At 36.9% G+C, this 19,199-nt stretch overlaps 1 protein-coding gene across 1 annotated transcript in view; it reads right to left on the minus strand.

The window, feature by feature from the left end:
• ASCC3 (activating signal cointegrator 1 complex subunit 3) overlaps positions 1-19,199 on the minus strand; it is a 492,957-nt gene that overhangs the window by 64,514 nt on the left and 409,244 nt on the right. The window contains exons 34-36 of the mRNA XM_045011487.1: positions 16,286-16,411; positions 4,794-4,905; positions 4,248-4,382 (exon numbers count right to left, since the gene is read on the minus strand). Coding sequence (XP_044867422.1) covers positions 4,248-4,382; positions 4,794-4,905; positions 16,286-16,411 — 373 coding nt within the window. The remainder of the gene's footprint in view (positions 1-4,247; positions 4,383-4,793; positions 4,906-16,285; positions 16,412-19,199) is intronic.

Below are 19,199 nucleotides of genomic sequence, written 5' to 3' on the forward strand. Positions count from 1 at the left end.
TGTTACACCCTCTCCACCTTTGTTTGGGAATAAAAGGAGAATTTCGAAACACCACTAGAGAGGATTCCAGCCATTCAGTCATAATTCATTAATGTTTTCCCATCAATGAACAATGTAGCAAGCACCAGAACCCAGCAATGTTCACAATTGAGCTAATTTGGATTGACATCTAAAATGTGACCACAGGAAAGGGGGGGGAGGGGGAACCCTGCAGGGCAACTTCCTTCTGATTCCCAATTGTGGCAATCAGAAAAACTCTAGGTATGCCAATAAAGGTCAATTATGGAAGGACAAGAATCTGAGTTTCACCTTCCAGCCCAAGTTAGATTACAGGTCTCTTGGAAACAAAGCCAACTCAATTTCAGCTTGAAATCTATGAAATTCAATGTTGATAAATGCAAAGTAATGCACACTGGAAAACATTATACTATACTTACAAAATGATGGGGGTTTAAATCAGCTGCTACTACTAAAGAAAGAGATCTTCAGGTCATTGTGGATAGTTCTCAGAAAACATCTGCTCAGTGTGCAGCAGCAGTCAAAAAAGCTAACACATTGTTGGCAACCATTAGGAAAGGGATAGATAAGAAGATAGAAAATAGTATAATGCCACTATGTAAGTTCCTGAATACCTTGAATACTGGATGCAGTTTTGGTTGCTCCATTTAAAAAAAAGATACATTATAATTGGAAAAGGTTCAGACAAAGGCAAAAAAAAATGATTAGAGATATGGAACTGCTTCCATAAAAGGAGAAATTAAAAAGACTGGGACTCCATATCTTAGAAAAGAGACATTAACAGGTGGCTATGATAGAGGTCTATACATTCATGAATGGTGTGGAGAAAGGAAACAGGGAAGCAGTACTCACCTCTTCACATAGCGCAAGAATAGGGGGTCACCCAATGACCCAATAGGTCGCAGGTTTAAAACAAACATAAGGAAATACCTCTTCACACAATGCACAGTTAATCTGTGGAACTCACTGCCTTGGGATGTTGTGAAGGCCAAAAGTATAACTGGCTTCAAAAAAAGAATTAGAAAAGTTCATGGAGGATAGGTCCATCAACGGCTATTAGCCAAGATGGTCAGTGCCACAATCCCATGCTCTGGATGTCCCTATAACTCTGACAACCAGAAGCTGGGACTGGATGACAGGGAATGGATCACTCGATAATTGCCATTCCGTTCATTCCCTCTGAAGCATGCCCAGTGGCCACTGTTGGATGACAGGATACTGAGACAGATGGACCATGGTTTGACTCAATATGGCCCTTCTTATGTTCTGATGAAACCCAAGCAGATGACAAAAAACAGGGTATGAGAGTGGGATGCAGGGCTCACAGGAAAGCAACAGTCTTGGTCACTAGGAAGGAAGTTAAAGAAAATCTTGGTTTTGCCAATGACTTTTTATTTTGAGAGAAGGGAGACTGTCAGTGTTATGGACTGAGTGAATCTGAACCAGTTTACCAGGAGATAAATTGCAGGTACCCAGTGGTACCTGGGATTATTCGGAATTATCATCATTTGCATGGAATATTGGATTGTGGGAAAATATGCCCCTGGAGCTCTTAAATACAATTGGTGGAATTCACAGATTTAAGGCCAGAAGGGACCAATGATCACTGAGTTTGAATAAAACAGGCCAAAGCACCTCACCCAGTAATTTCTGCATTCAGGTGACAAGTAGCTGTGTAAATTACATGTTGGTAATTTGGCATGAATCAGTGTAAATTCCATCCTAAACCCTCATGTTGATTACTTTCCCTCTTACAATCTCACACTTCTGCTTTCACAGCCTACAAATTACACCAATGCTGCTTGATGTCTACATTGCACCACCATACATGTCACTGCTGAATTTCGCTCAATAGAATTAATTTTTGTGTAGTGAATAATAAAAGACACCTACACTTCAATGCTACAGACTTTTGCAGACACATTTTAGAAGAGTTTAGGAAGTTATTAATGTATTCAAAGGAAGTCAAAACTTTAAAAGTAAGTCACATTAGCAGAACAATTAAAATTATAATAATGTTTTGCAATATTGATATGCCTTTTCTACTATAGGCTACAGCTTTCAGTGCCAGCATCATTAAGAGATTCTTCAAATTACTTTTTAAATATTCTTTTCTCCTAGGATTTTCACTTACATCTAATTAGACTACTTACCCCATGCCATGTAATTCCCTGTTGCCAAAACTGCTAAATGTTTCAATAAGTAGGAAGAGGGCATCAATGGAGCAAGACAGATGTAATGTTATTGGTTAACAATAGTGGTGTGAAGCAACTGCCTTAATTATAGAGCTCATTAATTCAGTGTTGAGAAAAAACTTGGCGATAATTCTGTTAAAATGTCTAATCTTTTCAAGACAGCATCTGATTGTGAAAAACTCATTTTACACCTTTAATAAAGAAAGATGGAATAATAATTTAACTAGCAATTATGAAAACCAACATCTGCATAAAAATAAGTAAAACTGTAGGCTATAAAGGTTATTCACCATTAACATAATAAGGATTCCACACTTCCCTTGCTCGGTTTTATCTTTTCAGGTTTACATATGAAAGAATTTGGACCTTAATTGATTTTATTTTAGTCTAATTAGTTTTAAGAATGTAAACAAACATTTTATAAGTTGCAGCAGTCTCTTGGATTTTTAGCAAAAATTTTATGTAGGAATGGGCCTCAGCCACAAAGTTTGGGTCTGAAATTCCCCAGAGTTTGAAGATGTTTGAAATTGGATCCATCACTAACTACCTGGGGTTAGGAAGAAACTTCCCTTATTACCAGCACCTTGGCAAATAACAAGCATCTGTAGTAGAACCAGCATTATTTGACATATTAAATGAAATTCAATATAGAAAAGTACAAGGTGATGCACACAGAAGGAGAAATTTAAATACTGATGGATTCTACATTAATTATAATCACTAGGGAAAAACACACAGGCAACACTATGGACAGTTCTGTGCCCAACAGTGGCAAAAACCAAACAAAAGGTCAGCCTGCATCAATAAAGGGATAGAGACTAATAATAATAAATATTATAATGCTGTTAGGTAAATCTATGGTATGCCCTCATCTGGAACACTGTTCTCTTGGGTTTCCTAGTAAATACAATCTCTCTCTCAGAAATAAAAGGCTCAGAAAAGGACAATGAGAATGATAGACATGAAAAGCTTGCCATATGAAGAGAGACTTTAAAAGTTTACCTCGTTGAGAGAGAAGCTAACTAACGGTACATACACTACACACCTCGCTAACACAAATATAAATAGCACTGTAGACAGTGAGGCAGTGCTTAGATGAGTAAAGACATGCCTAAACCCTACACGGTTCTCGACACGCGCAAGCAATGTCTTCCCCGTATTTTTAGCAGTAGAGTGTCCTGCTGCCTCCTTGCAGCTGGAGCTCTTCCTTACTGCAGGCAAAGAGCATAGCATCCAATAAAGGATTAGACGTTTACAATATATCGGCTATAAGATCATCATCCTCCTTTACAATACCCAAAATAATATTTATTTAGATTTTTATATAATGACTCTCAAACCTCATTTTTCATTAAACGAGAGATTCACTAACTTTCTCGCATTATGGGAAAAATTTTCACTTAGGCTTGGATCATTATTATTATTGGATTATTGTCCATTATGAGGATTTCACATCTTCTTCTAAAATACAGACAACTGATCATATCTAATATGACAATGTCTGTGTTTCTGTACAGAGGAGTCATTCATGGATATTTTCCCTTTTCTGAGTGAGGAGGAGGGAGCACCTCTATTAATAAAGCTCCTGGTGCACTTTGAGGAGCCCAGAAATCCTCAGACAGGTGATGACTGGATTTTGCTGTTCACAATCTACACCAGTGAAATCTTAGAGAAACAAGACGACAATTCAGAAGGCACCTACATATGTGGGAGTACATGGTGTCTCCAATATACTCCTAGTCAGTCTGGGACCTGTTTTTATCATCAGATAAGACAGACATCCAGCTATGGCGCCTTGCATATTTCTGTCTAATATTCAGCTAACAAGGTAGGTGACAGAGTTCAACATGAGGCAATGGAAAACTATCAAACTTTGGAAACAATGTAGGTCATTAAATACTTCAAGGACATGGTAGAAATGCTATTTAATTATGTTTGTGTGTGCGCATGCACATGTACAGGTTCACTAAGTTATTTGTGCCTTTTAAAATTAAGAGTTATATATACTAAGATGAAGAAAAAATTATCACTTACTGACAGAACTGAGAGCAATTCTTCAACACTGCATTCAGGTTTCAACCGGTCCTTGAACATCCTAACAGTTTGATGCTTCAAGTAGTAGTAAGAAGCAATGCGGCCATATGTCAGAGGTTCAATGCTACGGTTATCCTGTTAGAAGGGAAGAAAATATACCATGAAATGTATAAAAACACATGTAAAGCTTTTAAGATTGTATTTTAAAATAGACAGCGATGAAAATAAGATTGCAAAATGGTTCAACAGCATGATACTAGTCCAGTTGCCAAACTGATTAGAAAAACCCAGTTTTCAGCATTGATAGTCTTGTGAGAGGCTCTATTTCTGAAGTCAGACATGAAATGTCAAGATCTGAGAGTGGGAGTTGTTGCAGGAGTTTTGGGTTAATGCAGGGCAAATCTATGGAATTGTGTAACAATTAGATAATTAAAGCAATACACGAACAAACAAAACTGTGCTGAAAAAAATAACAGATTGGCATTAAAGATTACCTCTACTGTATTTTTACTGACGGATTCTTAAAAAAGTATAAATTAGTCTTACCTCCCCAATTTCAATACAGTAGGAACATTCCAGGTCAATGAGGGATCTCTCAACAAGGTTTGAAAGGAACTTGTTCATGGTGTCATGGCTCACATCATCTAAATTATAGTAACTAGATAAATTTAAAACAGATTAATTACATAAGCACACTGTCAATATTTAACAATAAAGACATCTTCTAGAAAGACTATGAATGCAACTAGACTGCCATTCTAGAAACATGCACAAGCAGCATGGATGAGGGAAGAATCCACACTGGTCATGCAATTAAAGAGAGAATTGTTCCCCTTTAGAGTCTAAAGAGAAATCCATGCTTCTTTTTGGTAACTCTTAAATGGACTCTGGGAGTAGCCAAAACAATACTAGCATCTATACATGAAAAGATAACATTTTAAGTATTAAACAGCTGAGGATAAATCAAACTATATAAAATATTTTATTCTGTAAACTGGAGTGTTTTCCAGTTTGCATGGCTACAAGCTTAAATAAGCAATATTATCCCAGGAAAGGATATATTTCCTTTAATCAGCGAAGAGACAGAGAAGTAAATGTTTTAGTATTTTGGAATAATAATAATAATAATAATAATAATAAAGCTAGCTGGATTGATACATTTTGAAAACACATGGAACACCCAAGTTTTGATTTATTAAACACTAATATTTTTCAGCCTAATTTTTCACAAAAAACTGAAATTAATCAACAAAGGCATTTTACATTAGGAGTATTTAGTACACACTATAGTGTATATTCTCCTGGTTCTTCTGTTTATGTACATTTATCACATTGTACAGTAATAATATTTCTTTGCTATCTGAACTAAAGAAAGATATTTCTAAATGAGCCAGAATATTTTACTACAGCTATGCATGAGAAAAGACTCATTGACATTTTTGACCAACTCCTGCACTTGTTGTTAGCAGAACTATGGGTCAAAACTATATTAGCAGTCTATGGGCAAAAACCTCAGCTTCTTATTCAGACAAAATTAATATGATTTCAACGGGAGTTTTGCCCGAATAAAACTGGAGTAAGACACACGAATTCGGCCCCTTACGACCACTCAAGAAAGAGAGTGAGGAATTGGCTCTACAATTGGTAAAGGAAATGAGTACATTCTTAAATTTTAGTTTCAAACATTTAAAAATAAATTCTGAAATAAAGCAGTGCAATTAAAACACTATTTTAAAGTATAATTCAAACATTTTTAATATAGAAAGGTCAATAATTCAAAAGCACAATAAAAAAAAGAGGACACTGAGTTGCCATGAACTTATGCTTCTTAATTCTGTAAATAGCTGATTTTTTTTATGTCATTCAATAATAGCACAATGAAATGGATGCTACAGTTAAATAAAAATGCTCTTTCATTCACACTTTTGCTTCAGTTACATTAGAACTCTTCCTAAAATTCCCCAGCGTTGCCACCACCCATTCAGCTCCACCATTGGTTACAATGGAAAGTTCTAGAGTAGTCCAGCTGCTGCTGCTACTAGTGCTTTGAACATCTCTTCTGAGCAGTTAGAAAACAGGGCGCCTAGAATGCCAGTAGCAGACTAGAGCCCTGTTTCCACTACTGCTCTGACTGTTGCTGATGCACTGGTGTTAGCATAGGTGGGAAAATTTATAAGGAAAAATAAGTCTCATTCCACACACTCTTTAGTTCAGTGGTCCCCAACGTGGTGCCCGTGGGCACCATGGTGCCCGCTGGGGCATTTATGTGCGCCCGCCTGGTGCCCAGCAGGGGAGAGAAGCTGTGGCCCCACGCCTGCCGGGTACCGAGAACTCCGGGGCTGCAGGCTGCGGGCGCCGGTGTTCTCTGTCCCTGGCAGATGTGGGGCTGCGGCTTCTCTCCAGCTTCTCCGGGGCTGCAGGCACTGGTGTTCTCGGTCCCCAGCAGGCGCGGGGCCGCGGCTTAAGCCGGAGAGAAACCGCGGCCCCACGCCTGCTGGGGACAGAGAACTCCGGGGCTGCATGCTTCATTCTATGTTAAAGTAAGAATAATAAATATATTTGGACCAGCAGTTCAACAATGTTTTACTTTTTAAAAATAAATAAGATGAAAACTGTTTATGATATTTATTTTGTAAAAACCCCTTAATTTTTCTTACAGGTAGATAAAAAAGAGCAAATTCACATGGTAAGGTGAAAGAGTAATTTAATTAATACCTTTTACATGTAAAATTACCCTTTTAATCTTATGGATTCATATATTATGTAATATTAAATATGATGTTTTTCATATTATTTAATGTACAAATACAAAATAAGCCTTGAAAAATTGTTGGCGCCGCCACACTTTTCTGAAAACATGAATGTGCTACTGGCCACAAAAAGGTTGAGGACCACTGCTTTAGTTAATTGCTACAGGTTTCCTTTAATCTAGCATTAGCAACAGAGACTGTAGAAGTTCAACTGATTTTATTTTCTGTAACACTGATTTTTTAGCAGCCTCTTTATCTGATTACATGTTTTTACTTCAAGCATCTTACCTGAGAGAAACAGCATGTTAAATAGCTACACATCTTCTGATTTCATTTCTAGTAATCATACACAGACACAAATTAGGGGCATGATTCTCTGCTGCCTTGCATATTCAATTACTCCTGGGCAAAGTGGGTGTAAAACCCAGTATCAGTGAGTGAAAAATTCAGAATTGGTAGTACATTACAACTAATTTTGCACAGGTGTAAATGACTACAACAAGACCCTAATATTTTTGGTATACTCATCTTACATTGTGTTCAAAGCAAGAGTGCTGCCCTAGTAAAAACAAACAAACAAACCACCTTTAATGCGTGTTAGATAAAAACTTGCGTATCATAGGTGATAATGTATTCAGAGCAACTGACCTGTCCAAAGAGAAGATAATTTGCAAGAAAGTTATTCCTGTATTCCTTTCCGCAAAACATCATTAACTTATCTCAGTGAACCTTCAAAATTTTCCAGATAACATTATATTGATAAAAATGGAATGCATTTTACTTATCTTTATCTTTTATTTTTATTGACATGACTTTTTTTAAATTCCTCTTTCAGATTGCACACAGCAATAAAAAAATGATCCCAGCTTAGTGCCTGGTCCTGGTAATGCTTATTTCTGGGCGCAGAGTAGTATGTAATGTTCAAAAGCTCAGACTAAAAACTAGGATATTTTCAGTACTATTGTGTGGCGTCCTCATGAAGTGATAATTTAGTAATGATCTTATTTTTAAAATGAGATACGTACAGCACTATGTAATGAATTTTTCAGCATCAGGCCCTATATTAGTAATTTAATCTTATCAAATTCTTGAAAGTAGCTTTGTTACTATTGTTCTATTACATGTTCTTTGCCTAATTTGCCATTCTTTACAGCTCAACAAGAAATCATGATAGGCAAATTTCTTCTGAGAACCCTACAAAACATAATATTTTTGCAGACTTTTTCAGATGTTTTCTAAATTTGCTGATACCTACACTTTTGGCAATTTTGTAGGGAAAAATCTTCCAAGTTCCCAATGCAAATCTACTTCAAAAAGGAGAATTTTTAAGTTATTTGTGATCTGGAGTGAAGTACTGTCAGCTATTAACTAGTACCTGTAATACGATAAATATAATATTAACCACACCCAAGGGAGCTTCTCAGTCATTCAGCGTACTTTTATCCCAATAAATAGTGCAGCCATTCTACTGAAAAGACTATATTACTTTGATTTCAACAATTATTTTATGAACGAGATTATAAAGTATTTTGATAAATGCAGATCTGTTTGCATGCGAGTATGTTCAAAGTGTACAAACTGTACTTTACATCAGTTCTGCTATGAAGCTATATTACCTAGCTATTTAATTACAGATAAAGAATAAAAACAATGCCGCTTCATGCTCACTGCATTGAACCATCTAGTCATTATTTTCCCTTTGCTATAAACAGACAGCCTATCTTTTTATCAGCACACCATTTCATTTATTTCACTGTGAAACCCAGTTTCACAATAATTGACTTGTCAGGAGCTCTAATTTATGAGGCTGGGCTCTGTAAGCCTTTTCCTATATTGGGCTCAACCTGCACACAAGCAGGGTTGAATATTTACAATGCTGTTAACAGGTGCTGAGTTGTTTAATGATTCTAATAGCCAGAAGCGTACTGAGAAAGCCAGCGGGATCACAATTACAGGCTGTTTGAACACAACAATTACTTGTCCCCTGAGAGGTGTGAAAGTCAAAGGCAGTTTTATACTAACACCATCTAGCACATGGGCTAGACAGGCTAACTTCCATTAGTAGTCCACTGGGAAACAGCAATAACAAACCCCTTGGTAACATAAAAATGTACAAAGTACATAAAATTTAAACAATCAAAAACTGAAGGAACTAACTTTTTATTGTCTTTTAAAATAATATATTTAAATCCTCAAATCTAGTAAAGTTTAGCAAGAATAATAAACCATGAAACATGAACTTATTTATCTAATCTAAGCAAGTGTGGAATTTCATCATTTGAGGGTGATAGAGAGACGTGTAGCAACATAAAATGTAGATGAAGTTACACAAAACATTTTGGATTTAATGTGGATAGTGGCAATCATTTCCTGTTTAGCTTATGTAAACCTGACCTGAGCTCTCTCTGGGAAATTTTTCATCAGGCTTGAAATGGTCCTGCTATAACTGTCAATGCTGTGAAGTCATTTGTTACAGCCCCATGTTTTTTATGTTCAGGTGATACGGTAATAATAATGACACACATAATGAAAGCAGGTTGCAAAGACAGCTGATAATATTACACAAATAATCTTGCTACTGTGAAGGTTTTCTCAGGATTTTTTTTTAAAGCAAAATCTGCTAAATTGAATACCAAGATCAATGTATGCTTTTTGAGACTTACGATTTTGAAAACATAATACCCTTTATGTACAAGCTTTAATATGGGAGACACATTCATAGACATCTTCCTTTGTTCTTTCCCTTGACTTGTGGCCCTAGGTAGCCAGAGGAATTCACTGGGAATGGCATCTTCTGATAACATCCCTGGCAGTGAAATGTTTGTGGTGAATCCATGTTATTGAGCACACCACTGTTAGGGGGAGCACAGTAAGCAAGTCCCAGCAGTGTCTGTGGGTGTTTATTGTATTGGGGGCATCCTCTTGAAGTGGCTGAGATTCAGTATGTTCGATTGGGAAGGAAACTGTCCAGCTTCATTGGAGCCTGTTACTAATGGACTGACGTGTTACCATTGCATGTGTAGGTTATAATCTTTAGGAGTACATTTGTCTACTTATTACTGTCTCGTATTTGCTTACTTGTTCTATGACTGAAAATTAATAAAAATTACTTTTGGCAGGCTATATTTTGGCAGGTTATATATTTATTTTATTGTATTCCTTTATAATTCATGGCAGCAAGAACCTCTGCTATGTCTCACTTTCTTGATTTGGATTATGTTCATCAGAGGACTCCAAGCCATTAGATCCCACTTTCTCGGTGATCAGAAAGGAATTTGCCAGTGGGTTTACTGCCTTAATTCAGACCTTCACAAGTAGTTTTGCTACATAAGTGAGTTTTTACCACAAATTCAGAAACACTGGGCACCTGTAATTTGAGGCACTTACTTATTATCCTGTTGCACGCCCAGATGCATAGTCCATTTGGACAAAGCATGATCCAGAAGAGCAGCTGGATCACGTGATTTGGCTTCTCAGTGTGCAAGTGCTGGGGTCTAACAACATTCTCAGAGAAGAACTCACATTCACAATAGATTAGGGAAGAGAAGGAAGGCCATGCTTGTGCAAACGCCCAGCACACCAAGATTTATGAGCAACAGACAAGGCTTTACTACAGAAATTCCCTATTATCTAGGTTTCTGACTAACACTATCAACTCCATGATCCTTCTATACCCATTGAACTGAAATTAATGTTTTGCTAAACTGATATACAGTATAATTTTTGTTTGGTAATGAAATGAACCAACTTCATAATCTCAAAACATGCTGTCAATAAAAAGTATTACATTTACATACACAATCCCAGAGACGTATGAGTCACATCATATTTCTGTGCTTCCCAAGGTAATTGGGAAAAATAAACTCTTATTACACTATTTAAATAGTAACGTAAGTGTTCTTCATATTTATGAGGTAAAAACCAACATCCGGAACTAAACAAACTGAGGCCAAAAGCACAAAGTAGATAAACGGGTGTTTATGAGCATGGTCTATTAGTCTTGGTTATGGGTATTAATAAATTATTATGCTGCAATGTAGTCCCCTCCTCTTACCCCTAGACTTTGATTAATATAAATCTCTCTACTCTGATTGGCTATTGCCCTTAAACCTCCCCATTCATAACAAACATGGGTACCACAACTTCTGAGTCTTCTTCCCTTCCGTTCTTCTCTTTTCACCTAGCCTTTGAAGAAGGCTTAGCTCCTTTGAAGAAGGCTTAGCTCCTCTTTACTAAGAACAATTCCTTTGTAAAGTAAAATGAGAGAGAAAGGTAATAAAGCCTAGGGGCTTGTCTACACTGGGAATTTTTGCACTGGTGCAACTGTACGATTGCAACCCTCTGGTGCAGATTCACTATATGGGTGTAAAAAATGACTTTTGCCAGCATGGCTTAACCCCAGATTGACATCAGCATAAATCATTCAGGTGAAAGTCACCTATCTTTTTGAAACATACCAATATTAGGCAGTTGCACTAGTGCAGTTACATCAGTGCAAAAATCCCAAGTGTAGACAAGCCCTAATATTACTTGGTTTAGAGAAGAGATGAATAAGAGGGGCCATGAAAGAGCTGCATAAAGCAATGAATGGTATAGAGAAGGCTGTTTTGGTCCACCGAGTTAACTTTTCTCTTAATACAAAGTAACATCCAATGAAATTAAAAGGCAACACATTTAAAAACTGATGGAAGGAAATGTTTAGTCACACAAATAAAAACTATCCAGTGGAACTCATGACCACAAGGTATTATTCAGGGCAAAACTTTAGCGGGATTTAAAAAATATCAGAGAGTTATGTGAGTAGTAAGAACATTCACAGTTACACTACATTTGTAAAGAACACAAACCTTCCTATTTAAAGAACACATGCCAATAACTAAATGGTGGTGAAGAAAATTTCTATGTATGGGTCAATAAATAATTGTCCATTATAAGATTTCTTACACCTTCCTTCGAATAATCTGTTTTTGGCCAATGTCATAAATCACTGGACTATATGTATCATAAATATGAGTATTATATTCTCATTGTATTTAATTTCTAGAGTTATCTGCAGCAAAAGGATTGATAGAAGGTCAGAAATTTAGGTGCACTTACAACTTGTGGGCATACAGATGGGTAGCATGAAGGCATTAAGTCATTGAAAGCTGAGGGTTTTGCATAATTGCTATTTGGTCACTGAGAAATAACTATGGATCGATTATGCAAATTATGCTACTTTGAATGGTTAATAATAGCCCTCAGTCTAGTAATAGAATCTGCACTTTGAAGGAGAAATAACCATAATTGTAAAATTAGACACACTTAGCCAATCAATGTGCATATGTGAGATATAATGAAAAATTGTGCACTAATAAGAACGTCTAATTGACTGAGACAATTCCATTTTATTATAATTTATGCTACACTATTCTTTCATTGTGATAAATTCTCCAAGGTTGTCACAAAATGGAAAATCTTTTAAGGACAATCTTTGAATGAATCAACAATAAAATCTGTCATTACTGAACATTTAATTTACATAAAGAGAAGTGATTTAAATTCCTCACTTCAATTTGTAGTTATATGGAGAGAAAGTGTATCACCACATTAATGTTCCAACTGCAAAGTTAATTCTGTTTAGCGTCACATATGTAGTAGGTTTCTATCCCTCTTTTTCTGATTAAGTGTGTAGTATAAAATATTGGAGCTTGATTTTCAAAAATGTTTCTAATGGTTGTTTCCCTTTTGAAGAAAAAGTCGGACTAATGAAGTCTATCCTTTCACAAGGTTAATAGAATGGACAGAGTCTATTAATTTCACCCAAAGCCAAGGATCTCTTTTCCTTGCTGATGAGATGTGGTCTTTATCTAGGTCTCCAACCTGCCAGCCGTGATAGGCTAATCTCACATTATTATTTTTTTTCACAGAACAGAACTCTTGGTCAGTCTCATTCTCTCTGGCCACAGCCTTATAAATAAAGATTGATGTGGAAGCACCTTGTGGCATGGCACAGTACCTGCTTGCAATCAAGATAAAAGCTTTAACTCAAACCACAAATTTCAAATCCCTAGAACATTTAAAAATGACTGGCTCTTAGTAAAATAAACAATGGACTGGAAACTTGGCATGTTGTGATACATTCATTTGGACTGCCTCCCTCATTTGTATATCAAGGCCTATTCATGATCTAGTTAACCAAGTGGCTACTATTCAGCCTCCCCTGAACAATACCAGCTGCCAGCATCCCCACCCTCCTAATCATGGGTTCAATTACTCTTTTTAACACTAAAGTTAGGAACCCATCTTACAGATAACAGAACAGATGGATTCAATGATTCAAAAGACCAGGGAAACTAAAATAACTCAGTAAAAGTAAATAATGTAATATTTACATATTTGCAACACCATAACTTAAACATATTAATATATAAGATATGACAGATTATTTAAAATTTGTTGCAGAAACATTTTCTTATCTCTGTTTTATGCATTCTAAAGTACTGAGATGTTAAAATTTGATATGGTGCCCCACAAAATTAGAAGAAGAATGAAAAGTTCTTAGTTCATTTTTTGGGATTTATTTTAACATTTTGAATATTGTGACAAACTTTTTATTGCTATTCAGCAATGGAAAGAAAGAGGTTAAACTATATCAGATACCTGGATATTTAAAATGAAAACTTGTTTTGATCTTAATTTCTCTCTCAGAAAAGGTAAAAATCAAATTAATATGGTTTAATAGTCATGAGTTTTCAAGAAGACTGACTTTTTATTATTGGACTTTGCAGGTCTAGTTCGACGGATACTAAATTTGTTTACACAGCAGTAGCACATAATAGGCAATAAAATAAATGAGAATTTAAGTCTATTACATACTATCTAAGTCTGTTCATTTGGAAACATGACATCACTGTGCATTTATATAATACCTTTCAACCCAAAGAATCACAAAGTACTCTACAAATCACGCATGCAGGAATTACTTCACTCACCACCATGCAAACACATGTTGGATGAAAAGCATTAGCTGTTTCACAGTGGAGAGGAAGGTTACAAAACAGCTTAGGGCCAGAAGTGAAGAAGAAGAAGAATATAGCCAATTGAAACTGCAGGGGGAATACAGACACTGTGGACAAAGTGTAAGCATCAAAACTGGAATGTAGCCAGAACACTTCTACTAGTGTGAAAAGTGGCATTAGATCCTTAAGGACTACAAGTGGTTAGGACCTTGGTTTTATGTCATTCAAAAATGAAGCTCCTCTATGGCACAGTACTTTCCATTACTATACTGGGAATTAGCTTAGAAGGAAAAGCGTGGTTTTGAATGAATCTGGACTCCTCCTCCTGAAGCACCTGAGTTTTCCTTAGGTGCTTCTCAGTGAAATACTGACAAGGCCTGACTAGGGTTGCTAACTTTCTAATCGCACAAAACTGAACACCGTAGCCCTGTCCTGCCCCTTCTCTGAGGCCTCTCTGAATCTAGAAAGAACACCGTGGGCATAAATGCAGGTGGAGGAGGGAGGAAATAAGAAGCAGGCTGTTGATGGCTTCAACTTGCATCTGTATTGTTCCATGTGTGGCACTCTCACAAACTGATGCAGGACTCCTGTTTCATAAGTCTGCTGTCCCCTCAACCACATTAGCAACGCCTACCAGACTCCACTCTGAAGTGGCGCCCACCAGCTCAGTGGATCTACCCTTTTAAGACTCTGGACTATCTGCCTCACATCTCCACATCATTCTGTGCTCCCCCACCCCCTTCCAATCAGATCCTAATCTCCCCCACAAACCCATTCTGTAAGTATCCTTATCCCTTCCACTTCTGCATCCATTTGACTGTCTCTCACCCACACCACCACTACCCACAGAGAACTCCAGGTCATATTTATTCACCTTCTCCCTCAGCACCTGTTGAGAAAACTCTGCATTCCATTTATCACATGTGCTGCTCTCCTGGCCAAGATTATTCAGGGATTCTGGCTCAAAGCAAAAATTTGCCCTTAAAAATTACTGTTGAGTTATAACTTGAAATGTAAGTTGTCATATTATGTACCATCATTAGAAAAATGCTTCAGAAGTAAGGGGCATCAGTAAATACTGACCCCAGGTAAGGAACATTTTGTATAATCTAGACAGTTTACACATTAGTCAAATAATCACTGTATTGTATCTATATCTACCTATTTAATGTATTTGGTATTCAAGAAACCTCTCTACAAAGGAGATTTACATTGGAGCTTGATACTGCTGGACAGAAAAATTGCCAAATTAGATCCACTAATTAAATCATTTAAACATGAAAATCCAGTATTAGAATTCATTTCTTTATAAAGTTCTCCTATGACTACTCACTACACAGAATTACCATTTGTGCATGCAAATCCAGAACATGGTTTATCTCAGTAGCCTTAATAAGCACAAAAACAAACTCATACAAGAAAAGACTTTCTGTATTTTCCATTTTCAAAATGCACTTGCGAAGGTTGCAAGAAAGATTCAGGGTGAAGGCCTAGATGGAGAATATAGAACTAATGAAGAACTAAACTTGGAGTTAAGGCAACTTGTTTGACTATTTCCACTTGTGAACATAGCAGTCACAACTGCTTACAAGGAACTCAAATTAAAAAACTATGGAATTTGTTATGTGGTTATGTGAGTATTATGATCCTGCGTAAGTCTGATGGTATTTAGGAAATGGCAAATCCTTTGTTCTCTACAATATTTTGGTTGGTGAACATATACTCAAAACAATGTTGAAGCAAAGGTGGAGCCAAATGGTTAGAACAGCTCACAATGGTTTACATACCAGCTGGAGCAAGGAAAGATGGCAATAATGGTCAACTACATCTTTCTCAATCTCCTCTAAAGAAGGTAAACATCACATAGAAACAGCTGATATGCAGTTTGTTCATTGTTAAATTAAGACAGCTGATAGCTATTCCATCAATGACTAAGCAACTCAGCTGATGACATATTGCCGATAGGAAGCTGTGCATAACATGTCACTGTGATCACTAAAAAACAATATTAAAACACTAAAGAAAAATATATACAGAAATGTGAGCATCTGGGCTTTTAATTTAGGGATACCGTGTATGACTTTTTAATTATTACTGAAACGTAAAGTCTAAGTTATCTACCAACAGATGTTCTCATATTTAGAGAAATGTTGTGAACCATTTGCACGTGCCTTTCTTTCCTAGGACTGAGTCTGTATTAGCCTGATTGTCAGACATGCTGAGTATTCTGGACTCTAATTATAAACAATGGGAACTTAGTTACATTACTTTTTAATTTTACACTCACCTAGGGTTCATGATAAGACGACGGAAGAAGTAAGTCCAGGTGATGTAATCCATAGCATCTTGCTTGGAAGTAATAGTTCCAGCAGCAATTTCAGCATTCAAGTGATCAGAGAGCACTTCCAACAAACTAAAGGACATGATGGAAAAAGGCATCTGTTAACTTTACAAAGGACAAAAATTGTATTTTGTGGAGTTCTACATAACCAACACACACAGCCCCTGTCCATAAAAAGCAAAACCACCTTTTTAAAAAGAGTTTAAAATTTTTAATCTAAAAATATTTTTTTCCCATGGGTGTAGGGTGGGAAATGTTCTTGCAATGTCACAATCATCATTACAGGTTAGAGCAACCATCTCATCCTAATAGGAGGCAACCTGTGCATGCTAAAGGGCTGTAACTCAATTAGTTGACAATTAAATCCAAAATGCAGTACTCTTAGGACATGTTTGGAATGGGATGGAATTGTAGCTGTCTGGAATCATTTATGGATACTGCATGTTTACCTTGTTGTTGGGATGTTTACTGTATGACTATACTGGTTTAGTTTAATAGCAGGCGGTAAGGAAAAACAAGCAGACATGGAAATAATGGCTCAAGATAAGCAATCCCTGAAGTAAACACTTGAGGATTGTTAAGAGATAATGCCCAAATGTTAAGGTTTGAAGATTTTACTTTCTCTGGAGCCAACCTGCAAAACTAGTTTTGGTCTGAAGGGGCAAAGCCTAGGAATGTAGCAGAACAAAAGAACGTTGGCAGTTTAAATGAGATCGCACTCTCTCTCTCTGTCTTAAGTGAGGGAGGAGTTGTTTGGGGTAGCCAGCCAGAAACACAGGCACCTGGTTCTGGGGTCTGAAGAAGTTAGACCTGCCTACATTACCATTGGGGGATAGTAAACCTTTAGGTGAGACAGATGTTTTTAATCTGTTTACTGATTTAAAATTCTTTTCCTCTAAATATTTTGTTCCTACAGTTAAAATAAACAATACTTTGGTTTTATAAAGGCTGTTTTGTAACTGTACATCACTGACTATAGACTCCCAAAGGGAAGAACCACAGATGTCTGAACTCAGTTGGACCTGTTAGATAAACATGGTTGATACACTGGATATGTCTACACTGCATGCTAAGCCCGAGCTCTCACTCAGGTTGAGCCCAGGTCCCCACAAAAATCAGTCTGAGTTAGGTCAGCAAGCACTCAGGACCCAGATCCTAGGACCCTGCTAAGAGGATGGATCAGAGCCAGAGTCCCGCTGTCACTCGGGCTTAAGCCCTGTTATTTTGCATGTGGAGGCAGGTCAAGCTGCAGGCCCAAGCCAGAAGGTCTGCATAGTGCAGCATGGACATGTTAGCACAACTGTGAAACCCAGGTCCAGCAACTGTAAACCCAGGTGTACAGTGCAGTATGGATGCTCAATCATGGGCTTGGAAACACCAAGTCCACACACCTGCATTCCATGGGCCCAGTGCAGTGTAGACACTCCTACTGAGTACTGTAGCATAGGGCCCAATCTAAGATAGGGACAGCTGGCTTGGAATTCCAACTTAGGAGAGGTCAGGACATAAAGCGCGACACCTGAGGAGGAGTGCTTAGAGAGACCGGACAGGGGACAGAAGTGCAGCTATTCCTGTAATTGTGACATGGAAATATCAATTTATTTTTAAAATATTTATTGAAAATGTAACGGTAAATGAAGCCAAAAGGGAATAACATATAAGGTTAATAAATTTGCTTTTTGGTATAGAAAAGAAGGTAATGAGTTCCAAAGCTAAGGAATCTTCAGAAAAAACACACGCCAATGGCAACCTCTCTTTTAAACCAGAGAGCCTCTAGCTCAAAAGCCTTTGATGATCATCACCAGAGACCAAGATGTGTCTCAACTAATCAGAGATTTATAAGATTAAAGTCAACATATAAGTCTTTGTCTGGAAATTTATCAGCATATTATCTGTTTATATTAAATAACATAATGAAGAATATTTATAATATTTCAATGAAAAAATGAGGATTATCATTTGTGTATTTGATTAAGAGAATGTTTCTATTTTTAGAGATACTACTTAGGAATCAGATAGAAAGGCTGCCTGGTTTATTGCCAAAATAATATGGTCTGGGTAAAACACTTGCATTTTAATACTCTGTTTTTGTCTAGAATTACATGATACTGAAGCGACAATGGGTCCTGCGGCACCTTATAGACTAACAGACGTTTTGGAGCATAAGCTTTCGTGGGTGAATACTCACTTCGTCAGATGCATGTAGTGCAAATTTCCAGAGACAGGTATAAATATGCAGGCAAGAATCAGTCTAGCGAGAATGAGGTTAGTTCAATCAGGGAGGAGTATTCGCCCACGCAAGCTTATGCTCCAAAATGTCTGTTAGTCTATAAGGTGCCACAGGACCCTTTGTCACTTTTTACAGATCCAGACTAACACGGCTACCCCTCTGATACATAATACTGAATATTTCCTTCAGTTTCTTTTTGTTTCTACTGATATTATACTTTTCTACACATTTTTCCTAATGTGTCAAACACTGAGCATAAGTTTTTGAAACAAAGGACATCTGCGGGTAACATCTGATTGGTTAAAGGTTTATAAAGTCTAGTTGTTCCTTAAGAAAAAAAGCATACATGATTGTCTATGATAGAGGGGATTATACTAGTTACCGTTATATGTACTTGCATTGAATTGACTAACAAATGATAGATCATGGATTAACTAGTGAGGTTAGGAGAGAATCTGAAATATTTCTTTGTTTTCCTATTTTTCAAAAATCTTGCAGCTCCCACTTTGAAAGAAGTATTAGCAATTGTTTACAAGATACATTTCCCTTTGAGCTTGATATCTTTATATCTTTTAACAGGTCTAGAATGGTATGAAAATCCCATGTGAAAAGTACATAAGTTTTATCTGA

Source organism: Mauremys mutica, chromosome 3 (genome assembly GCF_020497125.1).
Source record: "Mauremys mutica isolate MM-2020 ecotype Southern chromosome 3, ASM2049712v1, whole genome shotgun sequence".
NCBI classification, from domain to species: domain Eukaryota; kingdom Metazoa; phylum Chordata; order Testudines; family Geoemydidae; genus Mauremys; species Mauremys mutica.